We start from the raw sequence: 25,648 nt of genomic DNA on the forward strand, positions 1-25,648 counted from the left end.
AGGTCCCTAACTTTTAGAGTTAAGCCTCCTAAACTGACCCCTTATGAAAATGTACTAGTGCTGAGACCCTAAATTTAGGAGCCTAAAAAGTGGGTATTTTGGAGAAAGAGCTAGGGAGGGGAAATAGGCTGGGAACCTAGCACTGATTTTCAGAACTAGGCATCTAATTTAGGGGCCTAAATCTAGGCAAATGAATAACTGACCTAAATTTAGGGGCCTAACTTTTAGCAATTTTATTAAGCTAAGGTGAGAGTGCATTGTAGAAATCTCATCTTTGTGTACATTTCCTCATTCCAAATCACATTAAATCTTCACTGATGGGTACTGTGCTGTTTGTAAGTCTGACTGTGCATGCAAAACTGGCCCCAAAACATAAGAACATAAGAACATAAGAAAATGCCATACTGGGTCAGACCAAGGGTCCATCAAGCCCAGCATCCTGTTTCCAACAGTGGCCAATCCAGGCCATAAGAACCTGGCAAGTACCCAAAAACTAAGTCTATTCCATGTAACCATTGCTAATGGCAGTGGCTATTCTCTAAGTGAACTTAATAGCAGGTAATGGACTTCTCTTCCAAGAACTTATCCAATCCTTTTTTAAACACAGCTATACTAACTGCACTAACCACATTCTCTGGCAACAAATTCCAGAGTTTAATTGTGCGTTGAGTAAAAAAGAACTTTCTCCAATTAGTTTTAAATGTGCCCCATGCTAACTTCATGGAGTGCCCCCTAGTCTTTCTATTATCCGAAAGAGTAAATAACCGATTCACATCTACCCGTTCTAGACCTCTCATGATTTTAAACACCTCTATCATATCCCCCCTCAGTCGTCTCTTCTCCAAGCTGAAAAGTCCTAACCTCTTTAGTCTTTCCTCATAGGGGAGTTGTTCCATTCCCCTTATGATTTTGGTAGCCCTTCTCTGTACCTTCTCCATCGCAATTATATCTTTTTTGAGATGCGGCGACCAGAATTGTACACAGTATTCAAGGTGCGGTCTCACCATGGAGCGATACAGAGGCATTATGACATTTTCCGTTTTATTCACCATTCCTTTTCTAATAATTCCCAACATTCTGTTTGCTTTTTTTGACTGCTGCAGCACACTGCACCGACGATTTCAATGTGTTATCCACTATGACACCTAGATCTCTTTCTTGGGTTGTAGCACCTAATATAGAACCCAACATTGTGTAATTATAGCATGGGTTATTTTTCCCTATATGCATCACCTTGCACTTATCCAATTTAATTTCATCTGCCATTTGGATGCCCAATTTTCCAGTCTCACAAGGTCTTCCTGCAATTTATCACAATCTGCTTGTGATTTAACTACTCTGAACAATTTTGTGTCATCTGCAAATTTGATTATCTCACTCGTCGTATTTCTTTCCAATCATTTATAAATATATTGAAAAGTAAGGGTCCCAATACAGATCCCTGAGGCACTCCACTGTCCACTCTCTTCCACTGAGAAAATTGCCCATTTAATCCTACTCTCTGTTTCCTGTCTTTTAGCCAGTTTGCAATCCACGAAAGGACATCGCCACCTATCCCATGACTTTTTACTTTTCCTAGAAGCCTCTCATGAGGAACTTTGTCAAACGCCTTCTGAAAATCCAAGTATACTATATCTACCGGTTCACCTTTATCCACATGTTTATTAACTCCTTCAAAAACGTGAAGCAGATTTGTGAGGCAAGACTTGCCCTGGGTAAAGCCATGCTGACTTTGTTCCATTAAACCATGTCTTTCTATATGTTCTGTGATTTTGATGTTTAGAACACTTTCCACTATTTTTCCTGGCACTGAAGTCAGGCTAACCGGTCTGTAGTTTCCCGGATCGCCCCTGGAGCCCTTTTTAAATATTGGGGTTACATTTGCTATCCTCCAGTCTTCAGGTACAATGGATGATTTTAATGATAAGTTACAAATTTTTACTAATAGGTCTGAAATATCATTTTTTAGTTCCTTCAGAACTCTGGGGTGTATACCATCCGGTCCAGGCCATCACCCAAGCCTCACCTCAAATTACTAGACGACCCTCCTATAGTGATATAAATAGATGACTAAATATGAGAGCCTTATAAAGAGTCTCTCTCTTTATTTCTCTCTATCACCAAGAGCAGCCAAAAACATGGAAACTCCTAACTGCACCCTGTTTTTTTTCTAATCGCGGGTGCTATTCATGCAAAAATGATAGCAAAATGATGAACCTAGGCTTTAGGCACCTAATTTACAAGCATACATTTAGGAGGGTTGTTGTTTTTTTTAATATTGGCACCTATATGTACCCAATAACTTTAAGATAATGTGGCTCTATTCATAGAATGATGATGTATAAGTACCAACAGATTTAAAATAAAAAGAAGAAAGCTGGACCGGTGGCCACATGGAGGCAGACCAAGATGGTAGTCCAGTTCCTCTCCCTCAAAGATGCCAAGTAAAATCCTACCTAATAAACGAAGCTTGACCGACGTGCCGCAAATGCGCAGTAGAGAGCAGCTCTACCGCGCATGCGAGCACGTCGGTCACAGTGTGCCTCTTAAAAATAAAAATGGCGCTGTAGGAGCGGCGGCCCGAAGACCCGGAGCGGCAGGAGCGGCGGCCCGAAGACCCGGAGCGGCGGGAGCGGCAGCGGCGGCCCCGGCCCGAAGACCTGGGCAGGAGCGGCGGCAGCGGCGGCCCGAAGACCCGGAGCGGCGGCGGCATGCGCGCGAGGGAGGGACAGACTTCCAGGAAGTCTGTCCCTCCCTCGCGCGCATGCCGCCGCCGCTCCGGGTCTTCGGCGGAGATCGACTGAAGGGAGGAGGGAGAGAGGAGTGACTGGGGGGAGGGAGGAGGAGGGAAGGGGGAGTGAACTGAGGGGAGGAGGGAGGGGGGAGAGAGGATGACTGAGGGAGGGGGGAGAGAGAGGAGGGACTCAGGGGAGGAGGGAGGGAGGAGGAGGGGAGTGACTGGGGGGAGGGAGGAGGGGGGGAGTGACTGGGGGGAGGGAGGAGGGGGGAGTGACTGACTGAGGGGAGGGGGAGGGAGGAGTGACTGAGGGGAGGGAGGAGGGAGGAGTGACTGAGGGGAGGAGGGAGGGGGGGGGAGAGAGGTAGTAACTGGGGGGAGGGGGGAGTAAATGGGGGGAGGGGGGAGTGACTGAGGGGAGTGACTGGGGGAGGGGGAGATAGGAGTGACTGAGGGAGGGAGGAGGGGGGAGTGACTGAGGGGGGAGGGGGAGAGAGAGGAGTGACTGAGGGGAGAGAGTGGGGGAGGTGGGAGGGAGAATGAGGGGGAAGGAAATGATCCAAAAAAAATGTTAATGTAGCCCGTTTTAACGGGCTTAATGGCTTGTCCTAATATATAAGAACTCCTTCCTCTCTCCCTATGCTCCTCCCACCCTCTCATCAGCACCCTCCTTGTCTCCCAAAACAACCCCAAGCCTCCCAATTCTTCTGGCACCCATTAAACGGCCAAGGCTGCCGGGGCAGCAGTATAAGTGTAAATACGCTTTAGAAAACTGCCTGGAGTGTTGTACATGTAAAAGTGCATGCAAAAGCACCTAAGTCCTCTTTCAAAATTTGAGCTGAGGTCTACGTGTACTTTCTACACATAAAAACTATCCTCAAAATATGTTTTCAGCACACAAAATGTGTTTTGTGCACACAAATCATATTCTATGTGCAGAAACATGTCATATGTGCAAAGCATGTTTTCTGCACATAAATCCCACACACAGGTCCCAGAACCAGATCCCTTCTGCCTATTGACTAGCACTAGGAGTAAAAACTAAAAAGGTCAATATTCAGAAAAGTAGTGAGTGTACAAGTTTCTGACTAATGTTAGCCAGATAATTTGTCATGGATATTCAGCGGGACACAAGTCTCTTGCTAAATATATTCACCTAAACAGGGTTGCTGCTAGCTTTTTTGCTGCCCTGTGTGAAAAATTACTGTGTCACCCTCCCTCCCGATTCATTCAGTGTCTGTCCTGTGCCTATCAAATAAAGCCCAGCTCCGTCCTGCAGCCTATATTTTTAAAAACTGACAAGCCCCCCCCCCCTCCCCGAATCCATGGATAGGGAAGGATAGGAGGTACCCTAGGTAAACCTTACAGCCTTTTTACATATGCTACCCCCCCCCCACACACACACACACATACACTCCCACACGCTTTACAGCCACACACAATTAAATTATGCATTTATAACAAATTTTACATGAAAAGAACATTCACAAGTACAGTATTCTGAAGCAATACACTTGCAACATGCATATTATATTTACATGCACTGCTGTGGTGCCAACCAGAAAGCTCTGCAAAAAAGACACTTGGAACTTGTTTGAAATTAGACTTTTTGTAATGTGTATTGGGTGTGAGCTTGGCCCTCAGAAAGCCAGGAACTAACAGAATTACAATTACAATATAGTAAACCTCCCATACCAGAACAACCCTGACAACCTTATCTAAGAAAAGGCAACATTGCACATATTACATCAGACTCTAGAACACCAATAAAAGCTCTTATTAGGAAACCAGGATGCTAGAGAATCCTTACACAGAAATTACATGCTAGCAAAATACCTCACCTTGGTCGCATATGCAGAACACAGTGAGATCTTGACCAAATACAGAATAAAGAGATCAGAAAGTATAAACAGAAACGTGCTGAGAACTGAACTGGAATTCACAACAAGCCAACCTCTATAAGCAGAGCAACAATGGGAAAACAGATACATTACCATTCTTCATAAAACATTAAATAATAAAATCAAGAAATATAAAGCAATCATAATAGTGAAATCATATTGTTAAAAAGAATATTTCAAAACAGCTAAGGAATAGAATAACATTTCCCAAACACCAAGAAAATATTTCAAAATATCTGATGAATAAAAAATCCAGTAATTAAAAAATGTTCTATTCCCCCCCCCCCCAACCAGGAAATTAAATATTTCGAAAGAGCAGAATTATCAGATTACTCCCAATAATTAAAACTAATAAGATTTAAAAAAAATCTCCTGCTCTCCATACCTGTGATTTTCTGATTTCTAATCACCCTGAAATTGTCATGGATTAGGGGAGGTAGGGATGCCCACATTTTATCTTCTCTCTCACACACATGCAGAATAACAGATTCATTCTCTCACACACTCCCTTCTCTCTAACATACACAGGTTCCCTCTCCCTCACAGGTATATTATGTGTGTGTGTGCGTGCCTGTGAGAGCCTATATGTGACACATGGGCTCTAACAGGCACATAAACATACACACAGGCGCTCACACACACACACACATACAGGCTCTGACACCCACATGCTCTCAGTCACTTACACAATACACACATTGCCTCCTGTTATCCAAGGGCCATGGACGGATGGGCCATACCATCTTTATCTGCCGTCATGTTTCAATGTGCCCCTGAGGCCCTTTATCCCGGGTCTCTCTTGTGTGCCCCCGTTCCCCCTTTGTTTGGGCTCCCATTATCCCGGGGCACTTGGTTCTCCGCGTCCCATGATCTCGGGTCTCTTCTGCCCCCCCGTGCCCTCGGGCTCCCTCCCCTCCCTCCCGGCGCCGCTCTCTGGCTCCGCCCCCACCCGCTCGCTCTATAAAGCTGGCAGTCCCGGGCGCGCTCGGCATTTGTATCTCAGGATCTTCGCTGCTCGCCTCAGTCATGAATCCCCAGTCCCAGCCTCTGCTGCTGCTGCTGCTCGCCGGCGCCCTGGCAGCCCTCGGCGGGTGCCAGGCTCAGGACGGACAGTGCTCCGTCACGCCGGTCCGCAACCTGGTAAGCCGGAGATGGGGGGAGGGGGGGGGGGCAGCTCTGGTGCACTGGGAGGGACAAAACAGTCTGAGGGAAAGGCGATGCACTGACACTGACACAGATCTTCAGGAGCCGAGATCTTGGGCGATGCTGCTAGGCATCTTTAATGTCTTTTGCGGTAATGAGAAGTACATTATTGTAATGGGATGCCTAAATATGTCTCCCCCAATAGCTCTTTCATTCAAGCCTTAAAATGCTGGAGACTCCGCCAATGAAATAAATGTCTTTAACTTTCTGCACTAGGGAAGAAGTAGTGCCCTCTATGAAATCAAAATGTGACCCTTTTTTACTGGATCTCATCTAAACATAAGAAGCAATGCGCCAGGGGTTTATGGGAGCATTGCCCCTTAACACGCTTTTAGTCTGTGCTAAACCATCTGATGCATTGGGCATCAAATACTTGATTTCTCTCTCAAATGGGCACGGCAGGATCTGCAATTTAGACTCAAATGCAAGCGTGGAGTCCAGAGCATCTATCTCAGTTGGTTATGATAATCCCAAAGCTGCGCTATTACAAATTTCAATAGGCAACATAGTACCAACTGATTTACAAATACTTGAAATGGTGCTGAATTTACTTTTGTGCCAATGTCTTTTTTTCATTCTTTTTTTTTCTCTTGCTGCTTTTATTTTATTTACCAGCAAGATTGACATTAATATTTCCTTCAAATCTGTAAATTTATCACCTCTCTCTCTATATTGCTATCTTGTCCTCTTACAAGTTGCAATCCCTGCATTTTTTTTAACCCAGTAATAAAAAGAACAAAGTGGCATTTCTTACAAGTCCCATGTTTAATTCAACATCCAAGTCCTCTTTTAATTTCTCACCACCAAGTTTTGTAACCTCCATGCAGCCACCAAAACTAGCAAGGATGTTGTTCAAAAATTATCCAGCTGCCTCATGCTCATTGAAGTTTGGGTTTTAAACATGGTCTGCTTTTACAGATTACCCCTGCCTGCCTGGAAGCCTGATGCAGCTGTACTACCACTGCTGCTCTGTACATCCTCCTTGATGCAGTTGTACCATCTCTGCATTTCACTACCCTGGGGTAACCTGCACACTTCAGCAGTGACACTGCTAACAGCAGGGGTACAACAGAATCAGGTTTCTAAGCAGCCTGGAGTAACCTGCCCAGCGCGGCAATTCCAGTCCTAAACAGGGGTGGTAAAGCTGCCTCAGACTTCAAAAAAAGGCTGGGACAATCTGCAAGGAGACACCTTGGCTAAATCCCAAGCAACAGTGAGCACAGGGAGGCTGGATATTTTTGAACATCAGCCTTGCCTGTTTTGGAGAAGCTAAAGCTTGCTGGTAAGAGTGCCTGGATGTTGAATTAAATTCAGGACTAGCCTACCAGTGGAGAGTTGAAGGGCAGCACTGGCAATGGAACATGGACGTATTTAGGTGAGATATGGAAGGCAACGGTAGGAACAGATTTAGAGGTCAAGTAAACCTAGTGACACAGAAGCCATGGGGTAATCGATCGCATTGATACCAGCAGTATCCTTTTATTTATTTATTAAAATATATAGGCTGCTCCATTCATTCAAAATGCTCAAAGCGGTTTATATATAAAAAAAAATAAAAAATGACAGAACAAAGTCATAGCTCCTCAGGCCATCCCCAGTTGACATGACTCATATACAATTTTAATTTAGCTCTTTATAGCCTTCATCATCAGCATCATCAGTAGACCACAATGCCCCCTCCCCCCCCCCAAAAAAAAAACAAAACAACCAAGTGGGTTACCATTCAGCAAGGTCACGGGGACATAGAAGACCTCATTGTTTTTGATAATTGCTTGGATTGTTGCAGGGCTTGGAGGTGAGATGGGATGAGGGAGAGGGGAGTGCAGTTGGGTGTTTGTGTATGGGAACTTGTTTGCTCATCTACCTGGGATGATGGTGAACCAGAGAGGAAGACCACAGAAACTGACATGGATAAGGCGTGATATCCTACAGCGTCAAGCTTCTACAGCTGACATCTGGGAAATATCCTTAGCAGTAACTGGGCAGACCTACTATGTTACTGGGTGTGTTTCCTTTATCTTAATTAACTGCTTTTCTAAACTATTTCTTCTGATGTCATTCCACTGAATACATTTTTTTCTGAATATTTTGGAATTTTAGGAGGTTTGGGGAAGGGGGATAGGGGCCCAGGGTGTGCACACTGGGGAGGATGAGAGAGGCTAGGAAGGGAGAAGAGACAACACTAAAGGAGGATGAGTGAGGCTTTAAAGGGACGCTGGGGGAGGAGGATGAGTGACGCTGGGGACAGCAGTGGGGAAGAGAGAAGGGAAAACAAATAGGGGGAAGTGAAGGAACTGAAAGAGGAATATGGAGGACTGTGGTTTACTGAGAAGGGACATAGACTGTACAGGGCTTAGATACAGTTGAGAGACAGAAAGTGGGAAAGGCAAGCTGTAAGTTGCGAGTGAGAGAAAGGTGAGAGAAGGTGAAGAAGAGCAAAGTGAGATGAGAGAGAGAATATTGGCAATGGAGGTGGGAAGGGTAGAAAGATTTGGGGGTCTGGTGCCTGACACCACCCTGAGCCCAAAAAAGTTGCTGCAGCTGCCCAGGACCTGGGGAGAGAAACTGTGCTGCTGCCGGTCCAAGGAAAGATGTGGTGAGGCAGGAAAAAGGGGAATGGGCAGAAGGGAGAAAGGGTAGGGAAAAGGCTGGAGAGAGCATAAAGACAAAAATGGGGGGAAAAAAAAGACTGAGATAAGCAAGACAAAAACATGAGCACAAAAAGCAAAACATGACACATCTTAGAAAAGCAAAAATTAGACAAAACAAAAACCAAGAGCAAATAAGCAAAGTTATGGTGAAAAAGAAATTTTCCTCTGGTTCACCCCTCCCCCCCCCCCCCCCCCAACAAAAAAAAAAATGTGGCTGGCATCTAAGTTTTCAGAAAATGTTTCCCTGGAGGTGCAGGAGGGAGGAGAGATGGAGAAAGGAGGCAACACATAAGGAAAGCTAAAATTGGGGTGTGGCAGGAAAATGATTCAGAAGACAGACAAGAAAGACTGCAAAGCTTAGGATGGGAAAACCCCTTGAACAAGGAAGCCAGAAAACCTTTTTTTGTACTTTTGGAAAGTATTGCAATTAATATGCACAGGGCTGGTCTTAGAGTTGTGTGGTTGCACAGGCCGCCCCTGTGGTACTCCAGGGGGAACCCAGCCACACAATATTAAAGGGGCACATTAGCTGAAACTTCTGGGCTGTTTCAGCTGTGAGGCTGCCAGCCAGAGTCCACCTGGCTTCTGTGAGAAGTGGGTGGGAATGTGAATCCTTACAGGGGAGAAAAGGCTACAGAAAGTATATATTGCTATCAGTCTCCCCTAAAAACATTTCCTTTGCCTACCCACGTTAATATCTCACTAGTCGCCACAGTAAGTATGCTCGGTGAAGTTCAACGTGGAGCTTGTGACGCATGCCCAGTATAAGAGAAGGCAGCACTCATTTCCAACCTGCATTAAATGGCCCACCGGTTATGAACTCACAACTCTCCCCTCCCACTGAATAAAAAGGTTAACTTGAGGGTCACCATCCAGCTCAGTTCCCCTTTGCTTCTGGAAGACTGGTTCACTAATTCCAAAGGCTGGGGGGGGGGGGGGGGGGTGTCTCTATGTTCCTCTTAGCCAGTTTGTTGTCAGGGCATCCCAAATCCATTCTCGAGACCCCCACAGCCAGTCGAGTTTTTGGGTTCTCCACATTGATTATGCCTAAGATAAATTTGCATACATCGGACACCAAGTATATGCAAATTTACTTTCATTGTGAATATCCTGAAACCTGTAGGCGGCCGTGGAGTCCCCAGAATAGGTTTGGGAACCCCTGGTTTGGGTGCTCTCACCAGCTAGATAACATACAGATAGAAAAGCAATGGGATAAGCTGCAGGAAAATCTCTGGGCGGCTGTAAAACGAGGCAGCCCCTGCGGTTCATCACTCGCAGTCTTTTTTTTTTTTTTGCCTAAACTTGAAGCTTCATTCAAAAGTACCTGGGGAATTCACCCCCATTTTATATTCCTTCCCAATTTACTTTATATATTTAATATTTGGATTTATTACCCACCTTTTTGAATAAGAAATTCACCCAATTCCAGTTATTACAACAACAGACTTTGGCCAGGGGGCCATGCACCAGAGTTCCCTCCAGAGCCGAGCATTCATGGGCCCCTGTACCTGACCATCAGGTGTCACTATTGTGCCTTGGCTATGTCTCCCTCCCTGTCCTGCAGGGTAATGCTGCCTCCGTGGTATCCTCAGCTCCAGCTAACCTGGGAATCAGGTTTAGGTCCCTCTGCACAGCAGTGCACAGCACCATCACAGAGCCAGTAGGCAGTCCTCTCAAATCCTTCCTCTCTCAAGAGTTTTTGGAGCAAAAGGGTGCATTTTTCCTACCTGCTAGAGTTTGTGTGTGTGTGTGAAAGCGTTCCAAAAGGACAACCTCAGGAATGACATCAGCACTCTCTCCATGCCAGTCAGGGTTCTTCCTAGACTGAAATTAGGCTTAACAAGTGCTACAAATGTTTTCCTTAACCCTTCTTGAACATAACTAGATAAAACTGCTGTGTGGGAGTCTGAAAAGGCTGAAATACAGCCAGTACTTGATAGGGATGTGAATCGTTTTTTGACGATTTAAAATATCGTCCGATATATTTTAAATCGTCAAAATCGTTAGGGCCACGATACAATACCAATTCCCCCGATTTATCGTCAAAAAATCGTAAATCGAGGGAAGGGGGAGGGCAGGAAAACCGGCACACTAAAACACCCTAAAACCCACCCCCGACCCTTTAAATTAAATCCCCCACCCTCCCAAACCCCCCCCCCCAAATGCCTTAAATTACCTGGGGGTCCAGCGGCACACTAAAACACGGCACACTAAAACCCACCCCGACCCTTTAAATTAAATCCCCCACCCCAAATGCCTTAAATTACCTCCGTAGCGGCGGTCCGTAGCTAAATCGGGGGAAGGGGGAGAGCAGGAAAAGCGGCACACTAAATCGTGTGGTCTTCAGCCGGCGCCATTTTGCAAAATGGCTGCCGCAAAATGGCGGCGGCCATAGACCAAAACAATTCGACGCAGGAGGTCGTTCCGGACCCCCGCTGGACTTTTGGCAAGTCTTGTGGGGGTCAGGAGGCCCCCCCAAGCTGGCCAAAAGTTCTTGGGGGTCCAGCGGGCGTCCGGGAGCGATTTCCTGCCACGAATCGTTTTCCGTACGGAAAATGGCGCCGGCAGGAGATCGACTGCAGGAGGTCGTTCAGCGGGGGTCGGAAAATGGCGCCGGCAGGAGATCGACTGCAGGAGGTCGTTCAGCGGGGGTCGGAACCCTCGCTGAACGACCTCCTGCAGTCGATCTCCTGCCGGCGCCATTTTCCGTACGGAAAACGATTCGCGGCAGGAAATCGCTCCCGGACGCCCGCTGGACCCCCAGGAAACTTTTGGCCAGCTTGGGGGGGCCTCCTGACCCCCACAAGACTTGCCAAAAGTCCAGCGGGGGTCCGGAACGACCTCCTGCGTCGAATCGTTTTGGTCTATGGCCGCCGCCATTTTGCGGCGGCCATTTTGCAAAATGGCGCCGGCTGAAGACCACACGATTTAGTGTGCCGCTTTTCCTGCTCTCCCCCTTCCCCCGATTTAGCTACGGACCGCCGCTACGGAGGTAATTTAAGGCTACGGACCCCCAGGTAATTTAAGGCATTTGGGGGTGGGGGATTTAATTTAAAGGGTCGGGGTGGGTTTTAGGGGGTTTTAGTGTGCCGCTGGACCCCCAGGTAATTTAAGGCATTTGGGGGGGTTCAGGAGGGTGGGGGATTTAATTTAAATGGTCGGGGGTGGGTTTTAGTGTGCCGGCTCACGATTTTAACGATTTTCACGATACTTTACACACCCAAACGGCAACAATACGATTCCCTCCCCCTCCCAGCCGAAATCGATCGTTAAGACGATCGAGGACACGATTCACATCTCTAGTACTTGAGACATTATTAAAGAAAGGAATCTGGAAAGTAATTCATAACTTTTATTAAACAAATAAATAGATATTTGGCCAGGCACAAAAAAAAAAAAAAAGGTTCAGGGAATACAGGTGGCAGAGCCTCTGCAGACGCTCCATTACCACTCTGCTCCATCCACAAAGCATCATTTAACCGCCCACTTCACTTTTGTGGCTTTTATTTCCCTCCCAGAACCCTCAAATCCAAATATACTTATTTACCCCCTCCCTCCACTCCCCTCCCCTCCCCAAAATGTCTCTCTGTTTTATGTGGCCACATTTATGGAAATTGTGAGCTTAGGCTGAAAATCCACTTAAGGGCATTGGGCTCACTTACAAGTGTAACTCCCTACCTGCACCCAGCCGGCAGAAAGAAGATGATGACGAGGATGACCTGGGGGGAGGGGGGAGTCACATGACAGGGTGTGACTAAAAGGGAAGGGAATAGGTATAAGTGAATGAAAGGAAGAGAAGGAAAGGGGTGAGAGAAAGGGAAGAGGTGGGGATAAGTGGAAAGGAAGGGGTGAGTGAAGGAAGGAAAGTGGGGGAGTGAGTGAGAGGAGAGGGGGTGAGAGGGGTGAGTGGGAGGGAAGGAGGATGAGAGTGAGGAAAGGGAAGGAAAAGTAGTATGAGTGGGAAAAAGGAAGGGGAAAAGGGAGGGGAAGGAGGGGGAGTGAATGAGAAGAAAAGGGGATGAGTGACAGAGGGAAGGGAAGGGGTGGTGGGAGGGGAGGGAAGGTGATGACTGAAAAGGAAGTAGTGGTATTTTTAGACTGAAGCATTTGGGATGGCAACAGGGAGGCAAGTCAAAGTGACATTTACACACATCATACCCCACCCCCACTCCTGCTATAAAATTGGATATGTATTTGTTTGTTTGTTTGTTTGTGTGCTGTTGCTATGGTTTACAATCATGGCAGTTTAATATGCATAAAATCAAACAACAACAAAACCCCAAAAGTGATTAAAATATTCAAATAAAACAAATGACACTACAATTATTTTCCTTAGGTATCTCTGCTTCCACACATTTGTACCATTGACTCCATCTCTGAATTGTTAAGAGTGTTGAGTTGCTCTCAAAAGTCAAGTTTTCAGGTCCTTTTTAAAGATCTTAAAATCTCTCTGCACTTGTATTCATTAGGCATCGTATTATTCCATAATTTGGTTCCTGCAATTGAAAAGGACCTGTCTCTAACTTCACTTAAATGTGCGATTTGGATTGATGGTACTCTTAATAAACCTTTATTTGCTGATCTGAAATTATGTTGTGGAATGTGAAAGAGTAGAGTAAGCATCCAACCAGTCGGAATCTTTAATATTAATAATTTTGTGAATGACACATAGGACTTTATATTGAATATGGAATTTTACGAGTAACCACTGTAACAACTTTAACATGGGAGTAATGTGGTCATATTTTCTGCTTCCAGTGAGTATTCTTGCAGTTGCATCTTGAAGCATATAAAAGATACAATAATAAAAAGACCCAAGGACCTTCTGTGAAATTAAAAAAATATATATTTCAGCCTCCCAGTAAAATAACCATTTACGTTATTTCAATTCTTCTATGTCGATATGAGACTGAAGTCTAAAGTCTCTACAAGAAGGGACAGAATCTCAATATAAATCCTGCATCTCCACTTCTGTAACACAAACTGCACCCACAGAAAGTTTCTCAACAATAGACATGATGTTGAGCCTTATAATTCACCAACAAAACCTCACCAAACTTTCAAATTCTGTTGTCACCTCAGAAACAGCCATATTGAATAAAGAGACGATAAAGAATAAAAAGAAATTACAGATCAAAACTGAACTGGGAGCCACAAAAAAAGATTATGCTGTGCAACAATGGAAAACCAGAAATATCAACATTCCTCATAAAAAATTAAACAAAAAAAAATCAATAAATATAAAACACCAACCATATTAATAAAAATAATATTTCAAAACATCTGAATAGAATTGAAAATTCATATTAAAATTAAAAAAAAATTTGATCAAACTAAATATTTCAAAACAGCAAATACATCAAATAACATCCAATAATTAAAACTAATAGGGATAAAAAAAAAAATCCTCCACTCTCCATACCTGGGAACATTTGATTTCCAGTCACACTATATTGTCCTAGATTAGTGAGGGAAGGGGAGGGAGAAGGTGCACAAACTTTATTTTCTCTTTCTCTCCCAATCACACACATGTTCACTCTGACACTTACACACAATGCACACCTTCACACTCACATGCTCACTCAATGGCTCTCTCTCTCACACACACAGATCTTTTACACACACAAGCTTTCTCTTTCCTCCTTCACTTACACACACACACACACACATACACACGCTCTCTCTCCAACACACACATGGCAGGCTTTCTCTCTCACACTCTCCGACATACACATATACACGCAGGCTCTCTCGCACACACACAAAGAGGCTCAGGGCCTCCTCCTCTCTAATTGGCCTCTTCTTCAGCTGCCAGCAGGATGGAGTTTGCTAGAGGCTGATGTTCCCCTACTCCTTTGACTGCTGCAGGATGGGCTCTGCTGCAGCCTGCTGGTCCTCATTCTTTCTTCAGCCATCATCGGGATGGAGTCTGCTGATAGCCTGCCAACTGTTACTCTTTTATCAGCCACCAGCGGGATGGAGTTACTGGCAGCTGCTAGGTTGCAGGTTCTTTTATGGTTTTGGGGAGACGAATGGTGTAGGCTTTAAGCAACATCTTCTCCTGCTATCATGGGGACAATCTTGCAGTAAGAGCTAGGCCTAGGGTCTCGGTATTGGCAGTATAGACATATGAATACACTTAAAAAATTAAAATAAAGGAGATGCATGTTTGCTTAAACTCAACTTCTGTTGCTGGCTGGGGGTGGTGGGGATGTGGATTAAATCCGAGGATCAAGCTGACAGCTGCATCGGATCGGGCAGGGGTTTGGTTTATCCATGTGCCCAATCCGATTTATGGGGTGGCACTCGTTTGGGAACCCTAACCCCGGCCTTCTCCTCCCTTCCCCATCATTTCAAATCAGTGAAAGGTCCAGACTCCGAGGGGGACTCCTCTGCCAGCTTTGGGGAGGAAGGGGCACTACCTCATCCCTCGCCTCAGGTAGCAGATTGTCTAGAGCTCTCCCTGCATCTCCCACGCAGATCCTGGAAATGTTACCCTGCGCATGGAGGACGCCTTTCTCATTTACAAGTTTGAGGCTGGCTGAAATATAAGGTTCCTCATTGCTTGGTTTTTTCTTTCTTTTTCTTTCAGGCACTTTTAAGAAACAAAAGTGTTAATCTGGAGGCAGTAAATAGTGGTTTACAGTGCTGGACTGGCATTTGTATAATATCCTGCTTTTTCATTTGCTTAGGACGACTTCAATTCTGCACTGAGAACTACAGCACTTGTGGTTGTGCACTACCCGTTGGATGGAAATGATGAAAGCAAGAAGGATGCACAGTATTTTGCTGTGAGTTGATATGCATATTTGGGTGTTTAACGTTCAGCATCTAAACTTGTAGCATATAATTGCTTAATTACACTTCCTCAGCTGTTCTAAATTGTCTGCCATGGTACAGGCCAGCTGAATGGCCTAGTGGCAGCACCATTTGTGCTGGGATCTCTAGCAGGATGTGTGTGCTTACATCCAGAGCTTTCTGCTGCTGCATGAACAGAGCTCAAAGGGACAGTGGGAAGCAAGTGAGAATGAGGAAAGGCACACACACAGCTGCCTTCAGTGGAAGAATTTGGAGTAAATTAGTTTTACACCTGCCCCATCACAGTCAAAGAATACTCATCTGATATATAGACTCAGGGGTAATCTTAGGAAATATTTCTATAGAGAGAGGGTGATGGATTCATGGAACGGCCTCTCACTGGAGGTGGTGGAGACAAAAATCATGTTTTTCAGCACAAAAATTGCTTTCTGCTGATCTCAGTTTTGGGTACCAATAACTTTGTTATGTAGTTAGGGACCTTCATTTTCAGTTTTTATTTTATCTGGGAATTTCAAAGTTAGAACAAAAAAAGAAATCGGTGGAAAATTGACTTTTCCACTGATTTTGAAACCTGTGCGTTATATCAAAGTCATTTTTTCATTGACCTTTTTTGTTATAACATTGAAATTCCCAGGCAAAATAAAATTGAAAAAGGATGTATATATATATATATATATATATATATATATATATATAGTCTATAAAAACTGGGTAGAGAGATGACTTTTTTTTTTTTTTTTACACAACTCTCTTTTTTGTCTATCTTGGGGACAGAAGGAAAAATAGATTCTCAGACTCTATGATTTTCATATAGGACACTCTGATCTTCAGTATCATAGAGACAGGCTGACATTCTCTCTGGAGGACTGTGCCAATTGTCCCATAAGGAAACAGTGTGCCCTCATTTACAGCACTAAATCAACTGCCAGTTTCTTTTCATTCTGATGACAATCTATGGGAAGTTGCTTTACAAAAATCAATCCACCAGTTCCTGACCAAAGAAAAAACACTGTCTATAGGCACTAGTTCCTCTTATTCAAGTTAGCTCTATTTTTTGCAGCTGGTGCACAAGGCGTCATTGTAGCATAAGCTCATGAGGGATGGGATTTCAAAATGTTTCTTTTTTAAAGGCTCCTCACAGTCTCAAGAACAATGCCTTCTTTTTTTTTTTTCTTTTTAGAATTTGTGTACTATTTGCCATAATGCAAAGTTTTTCGAAGCCAATCAAAACCAAGTGCCGGTAAGCTATGGATATATTGAATTACAAATTTCTGTTTCTCAGGTGCCTGCATCTTGAGCTGTGTGAGGCGGCCAACATGTAACCTGGTCACACAGCCCGCTCCGATGTATTCCCCAGGAAGAACAAAAAAAAACCCCCACCTTGGCTACCCCCAGCTGAGATCCAATGGCAACATCTCTGATTTCCTCTTGTGCTATTACTGTTTAAGCTACTGCCCCCACTGCCTACCATCTCCCCCTCTTAACGCAGCACCTGGCATGGGAAAAATAAGGCAGTTTCAGTGCCAGTCTTTGGAGGAACATTTGCCATACCAAAGAAATCCAGAAATTAAAAAAAAAAATAAATCCATAATCGAATGAGAGCAGTACACAGTGCACATCGGGGATGTGCTATACAAATGCTTAATAATACTATGGCACAGATTCAGTGTGAAAGATGTACAATTTACTGCCCAGCATGCACACACATCAACAGATAGAACTGCACAAAAGTGTGTGAGAGCCCTGGCTTGCTCATCTTAATGCATTTATTTGGTTTCTATATCATTTAGCACAAATCTAAACAGTTTACATTTCTCTTTGTTTGTAGGAGGTGGCACAATACAACCATGTTAAAGATGTATCAACTGTTCAAATCTTCAAGAATGGCATAATGGTACGTACTGACAGTCAAGGGACACCTTGAGGGGTACTGCCTCAAAACAGCAGTACTGCTACTAGTATTAGGGACTTAAGTAATTTGATTGGAAGATAAAAACAAACAGCACATGAAGATCCCTCTTTTTAACACTGGGATTATTTATGTATTCATATTTCTAAATTGCTTATTCAGAGGCTGTAGTCAATGTACAATGGTTAAAATACAATGGGGTAGATTTTCAAATGTATGCGCGCTACCTGGCGCGCACATATGTACGCCCGATTTTATAACATGCAAGCGCAGGCATTGTACGTGCATTGTACAAATCAACTCCTCTTATACCTTTCATCAATTGAAATGACAGAAAATCTTCAGTGATGTGTACCTCCTTGTTTGTACCTCCTACTCTGTATGTAAAACCACCATCCTAAATCTACCCCACCGCCCCAAACCCCACTGAGAAAAGTGCACCCTCTTACAGTGGTAAAAATAGTAGATTGACATATTGGTCTCTCTCTCTACCCCCCTCCCTCTTCGAACGGCATTTGCAATAAAAGCCTTTTCCTGGTAATGCACCCGCAGAAATAGCGCAGGTGCAATACATTTATCGCACCTTGTGGAAATTACCTATGTAACGCGGGAGCAGGGGAAATTAGCCCCTCCCCTTTTTTTTAATCACGGGCGCTATATCTGTTATATTTATTAGAGATGTGCATTTGTTTTTGATGAAATAAACAATGGCAACAAAATTGTCTATTTTGTCATGTTTCGAGAATGCCCCAATGCGAAAAAAAATTCCACAAAATTTTGTGGAATTTTCGTATTTTGTGTTAGTGCGCACTAATGGGACTTAGTGCGCACTAACATGGTGTTAGTGTGCACTAGGTCCTAGTAGTGCGCACTAACCTTATGCAGGCTTAGTGCACACTGACGGCACTGTAGTGTGCAGTAACCACATGTTAGTGTGTATTAAGTCCCGTCAATGCACACTACCTAGTTTTCTATTTCCAGAGTTAGTGCGACCTAATAGGATGTAGGATGCACTAAATGGTTGTTAGAATGCACTAACAAAAAATGTTACTAATAAGTTACAAAATGTGTCAATTGGGGAGTAGTTCGTTAGCTAGAGTTATGGTTCTGCATTCCCATTGACTGTCTCCAACTGTCTCTTTAGAAGGATATAGCCAATGGGAATGCAGAATCATACTTCTAGCTAAAACACTGCCCCCCAATTGAGACTTTTTAACTTATTGGTAACAACCAGTTAGTGTGCCCTAAGTCCTATAAAGGCGCAGTAACTCCGGAAGTAGAAAACTAGGTAGGGTGCACTAACAGGACTTAATGCGCACTAACATGTAGTTACTGCATACTACAGTGCAGTTAGTGCGCACTACTGGGATGTTGTGCACACTAAATCCATGTTAGTGCACATTAAGTCCCGTTCATGCGTACTAACACGAAATATGAAAATTCCATAAAAAAAAAAAATCCCGAATGCGGAAGAAACAAAATTACCTGCAGGGGACCTGAACCAAACCACGAACCGAAAACCCTCCCAAAAAAACAATACACATCTCTAGCATTTTGATAAATCTAGGGACGAGTTTCCTAATTCCACAGTCCCTCTCCTTAAAGTTCAGACTTTTTCTTACTTGTAACTTTCTTCCTTGATAGGGTCCAGTTTTTGAAGTAATCTTTTTTAGGAGTATTCTTCTAGCTCCACAGCTTTAGGAGTCCATTAATCCATCTAAAAGGAAAGTTCCCACAACTTGAATCCTGCAACCCACTCATATTTCCACTGGCCTCTAGCCTACAGCTATCCTGCTGGTAGCACAGATTTCTGCCTCATTGGAGGACTGTGCATTACTGAGAAAACCCCACCTTCCTGCTGGCTATATGCATTTATTCCAACTACTGAGCATTAGGGATGTGAATTGTATTTCTGACGATTGAAAATATCGTACGATATTTTCAAAGTTGTCAGAAATCGGGGGCTCCCCGAAACCGATAGGAAAACCCCACAAAATTGTTCGTGGGGTTCTCTTATCGTTTTGAGGGATGGCGGGAAAAACAGCACACAAAACAGCCCCTAAACCCACCCCGAACCTTTAAAACAGCTCCCTTAGCTTCCCTCACCCTCCCAAAGCCTTTTGAAATTACCTGGTGGTCCAGTGGGGGTCCCGGGAGCGATCTCCCACTCTCGGGCCGTCGGCTGCCACTAATAAAAATGGCGCCGATGGCCCTTTGCCCTTACCATGTGACAGGGTATCCGTGCCATTGGCCGGCCCCTGTCACATGGCAGGAGCACTGGATGGCCCGCACCATTTTTAAAGATGGCCCTGGCCGTCCATTACTCCTACCATGTGACAGGGGCTGGACAATGGCATGGATACCCTGTCACATGGTAAGGGCAAAGGGCCATCGGCGCCATTTTTATTAGTGGCAGCCGACGGCCCGAGAGCGGGAGATCGCTCCCGGGACCCCCCCTGGACCACCAGGTAATTTTAAAATGTTTTGAGGGGGGGGGGTGTCGGGAGGGTGGGGGAAGCTAAGGGAGCTGTTTTAAAGGGTCGGGGTGGGTTTTTTGTTTATCGGCTCAGGTGCAGCAGATTAAAAAAAACCCGATCGGGCCGAAAGAAAAAAAATTCACGATGTGAATCGGAACCGATTCAGATTCACATCTCTACTGAGCATGTGTTTTGCCCTTGAATATAGCTGCTGTAAAACAATAGCATCCAACTGAGCATGCTTTATGCCCTTCTCTCTCTTAACATTTCTTAAAGAGAAACTCACTGTGTAAAGAGAGTCAAGATCTCTGCAAGATCTCTGCAAGCTGCAAGCTGCTGTAAAACAATAGCATCCAACTGAGCATGCTTTATGCCCTTCTCTCTCTTAACATTTCTTAAAGAGAAACTCACTGTGTAAAGAGAGAGATCTCTGCAAAAATGTATTGACACCTTGGTTCCTGTCTGTGAACCTGATCATTCATAACTTTTTTTAATTATTATTCCTCAAGTTTGACCCCCTACAATTTTGTGTCCCACATAAATATCCCTGGCCCTGAAATCTTACCCAAAAATTATAGCATTTTTGATATATTTTCACTCCTGAGCATGCATTGAATCATGTCTTGCTTTTTCAAAAATGGTTAAGCATGATTAATCAACCTTTATGCAATCTCATATGAAATAAACTTTGAGGCAGTTTTTTTTTTTTTTTAATTCTTTCTTTATTAGAATTTTGAGGCAGTTTTAAATGTGAAAGCCCTCCTGCACCCACAGTGCCCATGATTGACTGTAAAATACCATGTGAAGACTTGTGATCTAAATATGAATCTTGATGGGGTTTTTTCATTTTGTTTGCTGAAGCAATTCTGAAGTATCTGCCCTGTCCAAAGTGGATGCTGTGCCCTGTTTTAATGGGGACACTTACACGCAGATCTCTTAAACTGCTTGTCTGATTGATTCTTCAGAGGGTTTTTATGTTTTGATCCTAGAGGATTCTCCCGAGAGGCCGGGTGTAAGATATTAAATATTTTCATAATAAATGTCTCTATAATACTAGTAGAGGTCGGGAAAACATTTTAGGAACTTAAGCAGCAGAATGTTTTCACAAAAAGCAGGATTTTAAAAGAGAGCTGGCTGCCCTTGCAGTAAATGGCTCTGCGCTATTGTGAAATAAAGCACCAGCTGCACTAAAGGGCATTTCCCATTTTGTAACTGTGGGGAAAATTATTTGCCGCTGTGTTGAAGGATTGCGTGCCGGTGCGTGCAAAAGGTTAGATAAGAAATTGGGGGGGGGGGGGGGGAGGGGGTTAGAGTAGGGCTAGGGGGGGGAAAGGTTAGGGGAAAGGGTGGGAAGGTCAGTTTAGGGGGAACTGGGGAAGCCTGCGGCGTTGGCGCATGCAAAGAGCACTAGAGTGCACCCCCTTAAGCACGCCGACTGATTTATAACATGCGTGCCCCTGCGCGCGCATGTTATAAAATCGGGTGTACATGTGTGCGCACTGGGTAGCGCGCGCACATGTATGTCCCCGCAAACTTTTGAACATCTACCCCTCAGTGAACAAGGAAGGGAGTTCTATAAAGTAGGACCAACAACGGAGAAGGCCTTTCCCCAAGGGTCTACAACATGGGCATGGCACATAGAAGGCACCTCCGGTTTCCCATTATTGAGATGATCTTAATGTTCTAGGTGGTATATAAATCCATAAGATAGAGGTTGTCCAGGCATTGTCCAAATTATTCAACAGTTTATAAATAAGCATTGCAATCTTGAACTCGATACGCCATTGTACAGGGAGCCAGTGGAGGGATGGAGGAACTGGAGTTATGTGGTCCCTCGCACTGGACCCTGCTAAAAGGCCTGCTGCCCCCAAATTTTGCCTTTATTATGGCAAAAAATCCCTGCATTGAAATCCTAGGGAGCCACATGATCTGATAAGAAAGCAAATTGGCCACCAGCAGGAGAACTGCTCTTATTTACAGTATTTATTTATGCATTCTTATATACTGCAAAATGCAATAAAATTACTCTTCTGAGCAAATGAGATTTGGGGGGGGGGGGGGTGCTGAGAAACCATTCCATGGGGCGCTTCATGCTGCTGTAAAAATGACCAGGTGATCTCACACATTGTTATGTTTCTACAGGTGTCTGAATTCGAAGGACCATTGGAAAAAAGTGAGCTGGAAAGCGAACTCAGGAGACTGCAGTGATCCTGGAGTCCGAGGGCGGCGTCCATTTGCCTGCAATGAAATGCTCTCTCTGTTCCAAGCGAAAGGCGGGCAAATTCCCTTTCACTATTTTCTCGTCCTTACAAAGTAGTCACAAGAAATAGAAATCTGATCGCTTTTTAGATGTGGAATGTTGATGGAACTGGATATGGGATAAATTCAATACATTTTGAAGCAAGTGATTGTATAATTTCTTGAAAATGCTATTCATCATTTCTTTTGTCTGCATGTTTAAAAAGAGATTAGAGGTAAACAGGTGTATTGAGCTGAAAATGCAGTGATATATGTCAAGGAAGAAAATACAGTTTCCTTTTATTGAGCCTGGCTGTTTCTTCCTTCTCTGCTTGGGTTTTCTGGCTCAGTTGGAACCAAGGCTGGAATCTGGTGCCCTGAGTCTTTATCTATGACTGCTTGGCGGTTTTTCCCTTCTTTTATATCCCTTCCCGTCTTGCTTTAGTCCAGTCACGGCAGTGATAGTTCTCAGCTGGGGGAGGGGCCACACACTGCAGCTCTTTCTGGCATCCTGCAAATATGAGCCCTAACTCGGGCCACTAGGTGTTGCCATTGTGCAATGAATATGACCCCTCCCCTCACACATCCCCTTCCCCTCCCTCCCGGGACTCTGGTCTCCTATGCTCCCGGCTGACCTGGAGCGCAGGAGACCCAAACTGGTAATCACACCCAGGTCGTACAATGTATCGGCGTGCAGCGCTGCCCACAGGCCAGCCCAGAGATGTAGTTTCTATATTGAGATGCAATGCCTTTGTGATTTTAAAATGGCTTTCGTCTTCACCACAAAAATAATTTTCTGTATTTCTTTTCTTTGAAAAAATGTTATACCAACATGATGAAAACAAGCAGGACAATAGGCATAAACATAGTAAAAAAAAAAAAAAAGTTACATAAATAAAGTAGCCTTATTTGGAAGCTTAACAATAATAAGAACAATCAGAGAAAGCAAGAAAGTTTCCCAAAAATTAAAAAAAAATTAACCTCAAGAAAAAAATCCCCCTTCCTCCTTTCCCTCACATAGACAAGTCCTTCAATAAGACTGTGTCTAACTTTAAGCAATACATACAAAACAAAACCAATTTTTAAAAAGCCAATACATCTAATCAAGGGTCCAGGTCTTTTTCACTAATTGACTCCAAAAAGGGCTTCCAGATTTTTGAGACTAAGGCTAGGAATCATAACCTGATGAGTTAACTGTTCCATATCACAGACATGCCACAAATTTTGAATTCACAAGGATAAAGAGGGTTTGGATGGTGAATTCCAAAGCAAAGCACTAAGATGCCTTTCCTCTACCAACATATGAACATATGAATGTAGGATGCTTAACGGCATCAGCATAATGAGCTGATAAATTATAATTCAACAATGCCATCGCTGGGTCCAGAACGATTCTTACTTTGATAATCTTATAAAACCACCAAATAATTTCTGATCAAAATATTGTGATAACAGGGAACTCCCGCCAAACATAAAATCCCCATCCCCCACATCTCTCCAACAAAGAAGATCCTTTTTAAAATCCATTTTATATAATTTCACAGGGGCATAGGGCCAACAATCAAAAAATGATATGCCTATTATCCAGGATAGAAGTACCAATGGAATTCCCTTTATATAACCTTCCCATTCATTTTCAGACAAAACACAACCCTCCTTGAGGTTATCAAGTACCTTAAAAGCAGCATTCAATAATATTTTATAGATAAAAGAAATCAAACTTTTATTCCTAGAAGCATTTCGGTCCAATTTTTCAAAAACTGTCACCCCCTCCACCACACATTGTTTTCACTGGTTTTTTAATGGCCCACTCCTTAAGCCGTAAATATTGAAAAATAGGAATATTATTAAGATCAAATTTCTCCTAAATAGCATGCAAAGAAAAAAAAGGAAGTATCCCCAAAGCGTTCGCTAGTTCTACACAGACATCCTGAGAACCACAGTGGAAAATGTATCTATGAAAAATGACAAGGAAAGTCAGGATTACTCCAAAGCGAAGAGAGAGAGGAAAGGGCAAGGATGATAACTTCTTCATAGCCGAGACAACAACCAAAACCACAGAAATGAAAGGGGGAAATTTAGCGAGCAATTTGCTCAACTTTTTACAGGCCAAAGAGGCTTAGCAAAAAGGTTTTGACAACGCGAAGTTCTCTTTCCATTGAGATCCTATTATTAGTGCAGAATATGACTCTCTTCAGCAGCATGGTCCAGTAATACATGCAAATCACCAGGGCCAAATAACCAACTCTAACTTTTTTTTTGTCTTGCCAAATAAAAGCTAGAAATTCATTTTTTGAGTTTCTAAAAAAAAAAAAAAAAAAAAAATAAAAAAATTTGGGTGGAACATATAAAAAAATATGAGCGGAGGGAGATTGTTCATTTTAACAACTGCAATCCTGCCAATCCAGGAGACTCTTTGAATTTTTTATTTTTAAAGAGCAATTTTATTGCACTACTTGATCTTGGTAAGGCTGGTGGCTATCACATTTCTCCGTTTTATCTCAGTGAATCTATCTACTGTACGCCTAGACTCTCAACCTTGCTGTGTAACCAACGAGAGTTATCAATCTGTTGTACAGAAGGAGAGGCGTGGCTATAGAAGATCAGTAAGTGCATCATTCAGCTAAAGCAGAAAGAGTTAGGAAGCACAGCTAGCCACAGCCAGGTGAAAGGGATCTAGAGTGGTGGTGGTGGTGGGGGGGGGGGGGCGAGAACAGAGTGAGGGGGGTTGTACCAACCCTGACACATGGGTGGGTCCTAACTGCCGCTGAAGGGCTTGCAAAGCAGCACAGACTTGAGATTGTTGCTGCGACCACCTGAAATAATGAATGTTATATATACTGTACATCCCACTCCAAAGGGCTGTAAAATCAAAATCAAGCTTTGTTAAGGTCTGGCAAAAGCCACTTTACTGTAACCCTGAGGTCCACGGGGTCAGTTACAACAGATGCTGGGGCTAAGTCACATACACAGGCCTAATACATTCTCTTCAAGCCCTATCCAGTGGATTCTTTGTCAGGGGATGGGAGAGGATATCCTTCAGGACCCAAGGCATTAGGTGCATTAGTTATTAAATGCACATAAAAGAACCAGAGGGATACTTGATCGGTTTTCTAAAATAAAGCCTTTACTGAAGCACTTATGCAATAAAAGGAATCTGACATCGATAAATCCATAATCCAGAAACAAATCAGCAACTGTGTGATCCCTCATCTGTTTCTGGGGTCCCGCTTATTCTTATCCAAAATTTAGGGCCTCCACCAGCTATCAGGACAATGTGCAACGGATACTATTAGAGTTCCTTGTAAAAGGTACCGGAGTAATACTGAAGTGCTAGTTGGATTCTTTTCTTTGCTTCCACTCCCTCTGTTTCTCTTTTCAACTGGTTAAGTACCTCCTTGACTTTCTGGTGTATACTGGATGGTTATTTTGCTGTAAATAAGCACCTTGTGGTTGCCACTTCTCTCTCCTGCTTACTCTGGATACCGGATGAGAAATTAAAAAGTTCTCAAACAAAAAGTGAAAATGGGTGGAAAAATATATTTGAAGATCCAGAGTAAAGAATCTTCTCTGACCTCTAAAGGTAAAATCGATCAAACAATCTCTTAAATCTCCACAAATACATGTCACATTGAATTGAGCCAGGAAAGAGGGGATTGGAAAATAACACTCCTCCACCTCCTTAGACTAGTGGTCTCCAAACCTTTCAGAGG

General features: G+C 43.7%; 1 protein-coding gene across 1 annotated transcript; it reads left to right on the top strand.

Annotated features, from left to right (window-relative positions):
- The first annotated feature begins 5,640 nt into the window (after positions 1 to 5,640).
- LOC115098479 (thioredoxin-like) lies at positions 5,641 to 22,243 on the top strand. The gene is made up of 5 exons (XM_029615013.1): positions 5,641 to 5,778; positions 15,185 to 15,283; positions 16,492 to 16,551; positions 17,140 to 17,205; positions 21,840 to 22,243. The coding sequence occupies exons 1-5, from the start codon at positions 5,665 to 5,667 to the stop codon at positions 21,903 to 21,905; spliced, it is 405 nt and encodes a 134-aa protein (XP_029470873.1). The 5' UTR covers positions 5,641 to 5,664; the 3' UTR covers positions 21,906 to 22,243.
- Positions 22,244 to 25,648: the final 3,405 nt, after the last annotated feature.

The sequence above is a fragment of the Rhinatrema bivittatum genome, chromosome 1, assembly GCF_901001135.1.
Source record: "Rhinatrema bivittatum chromosome 1, aRhiBiv1.1, whole genome shotgun sequence".
Taxonomy (NCBI): Eukaryota; Metazoa; Chordata; class Amphibia; order Gymnophiona; family Rhinatrematidae; genus Rhinatrema; species Rhinatrema bivittatum.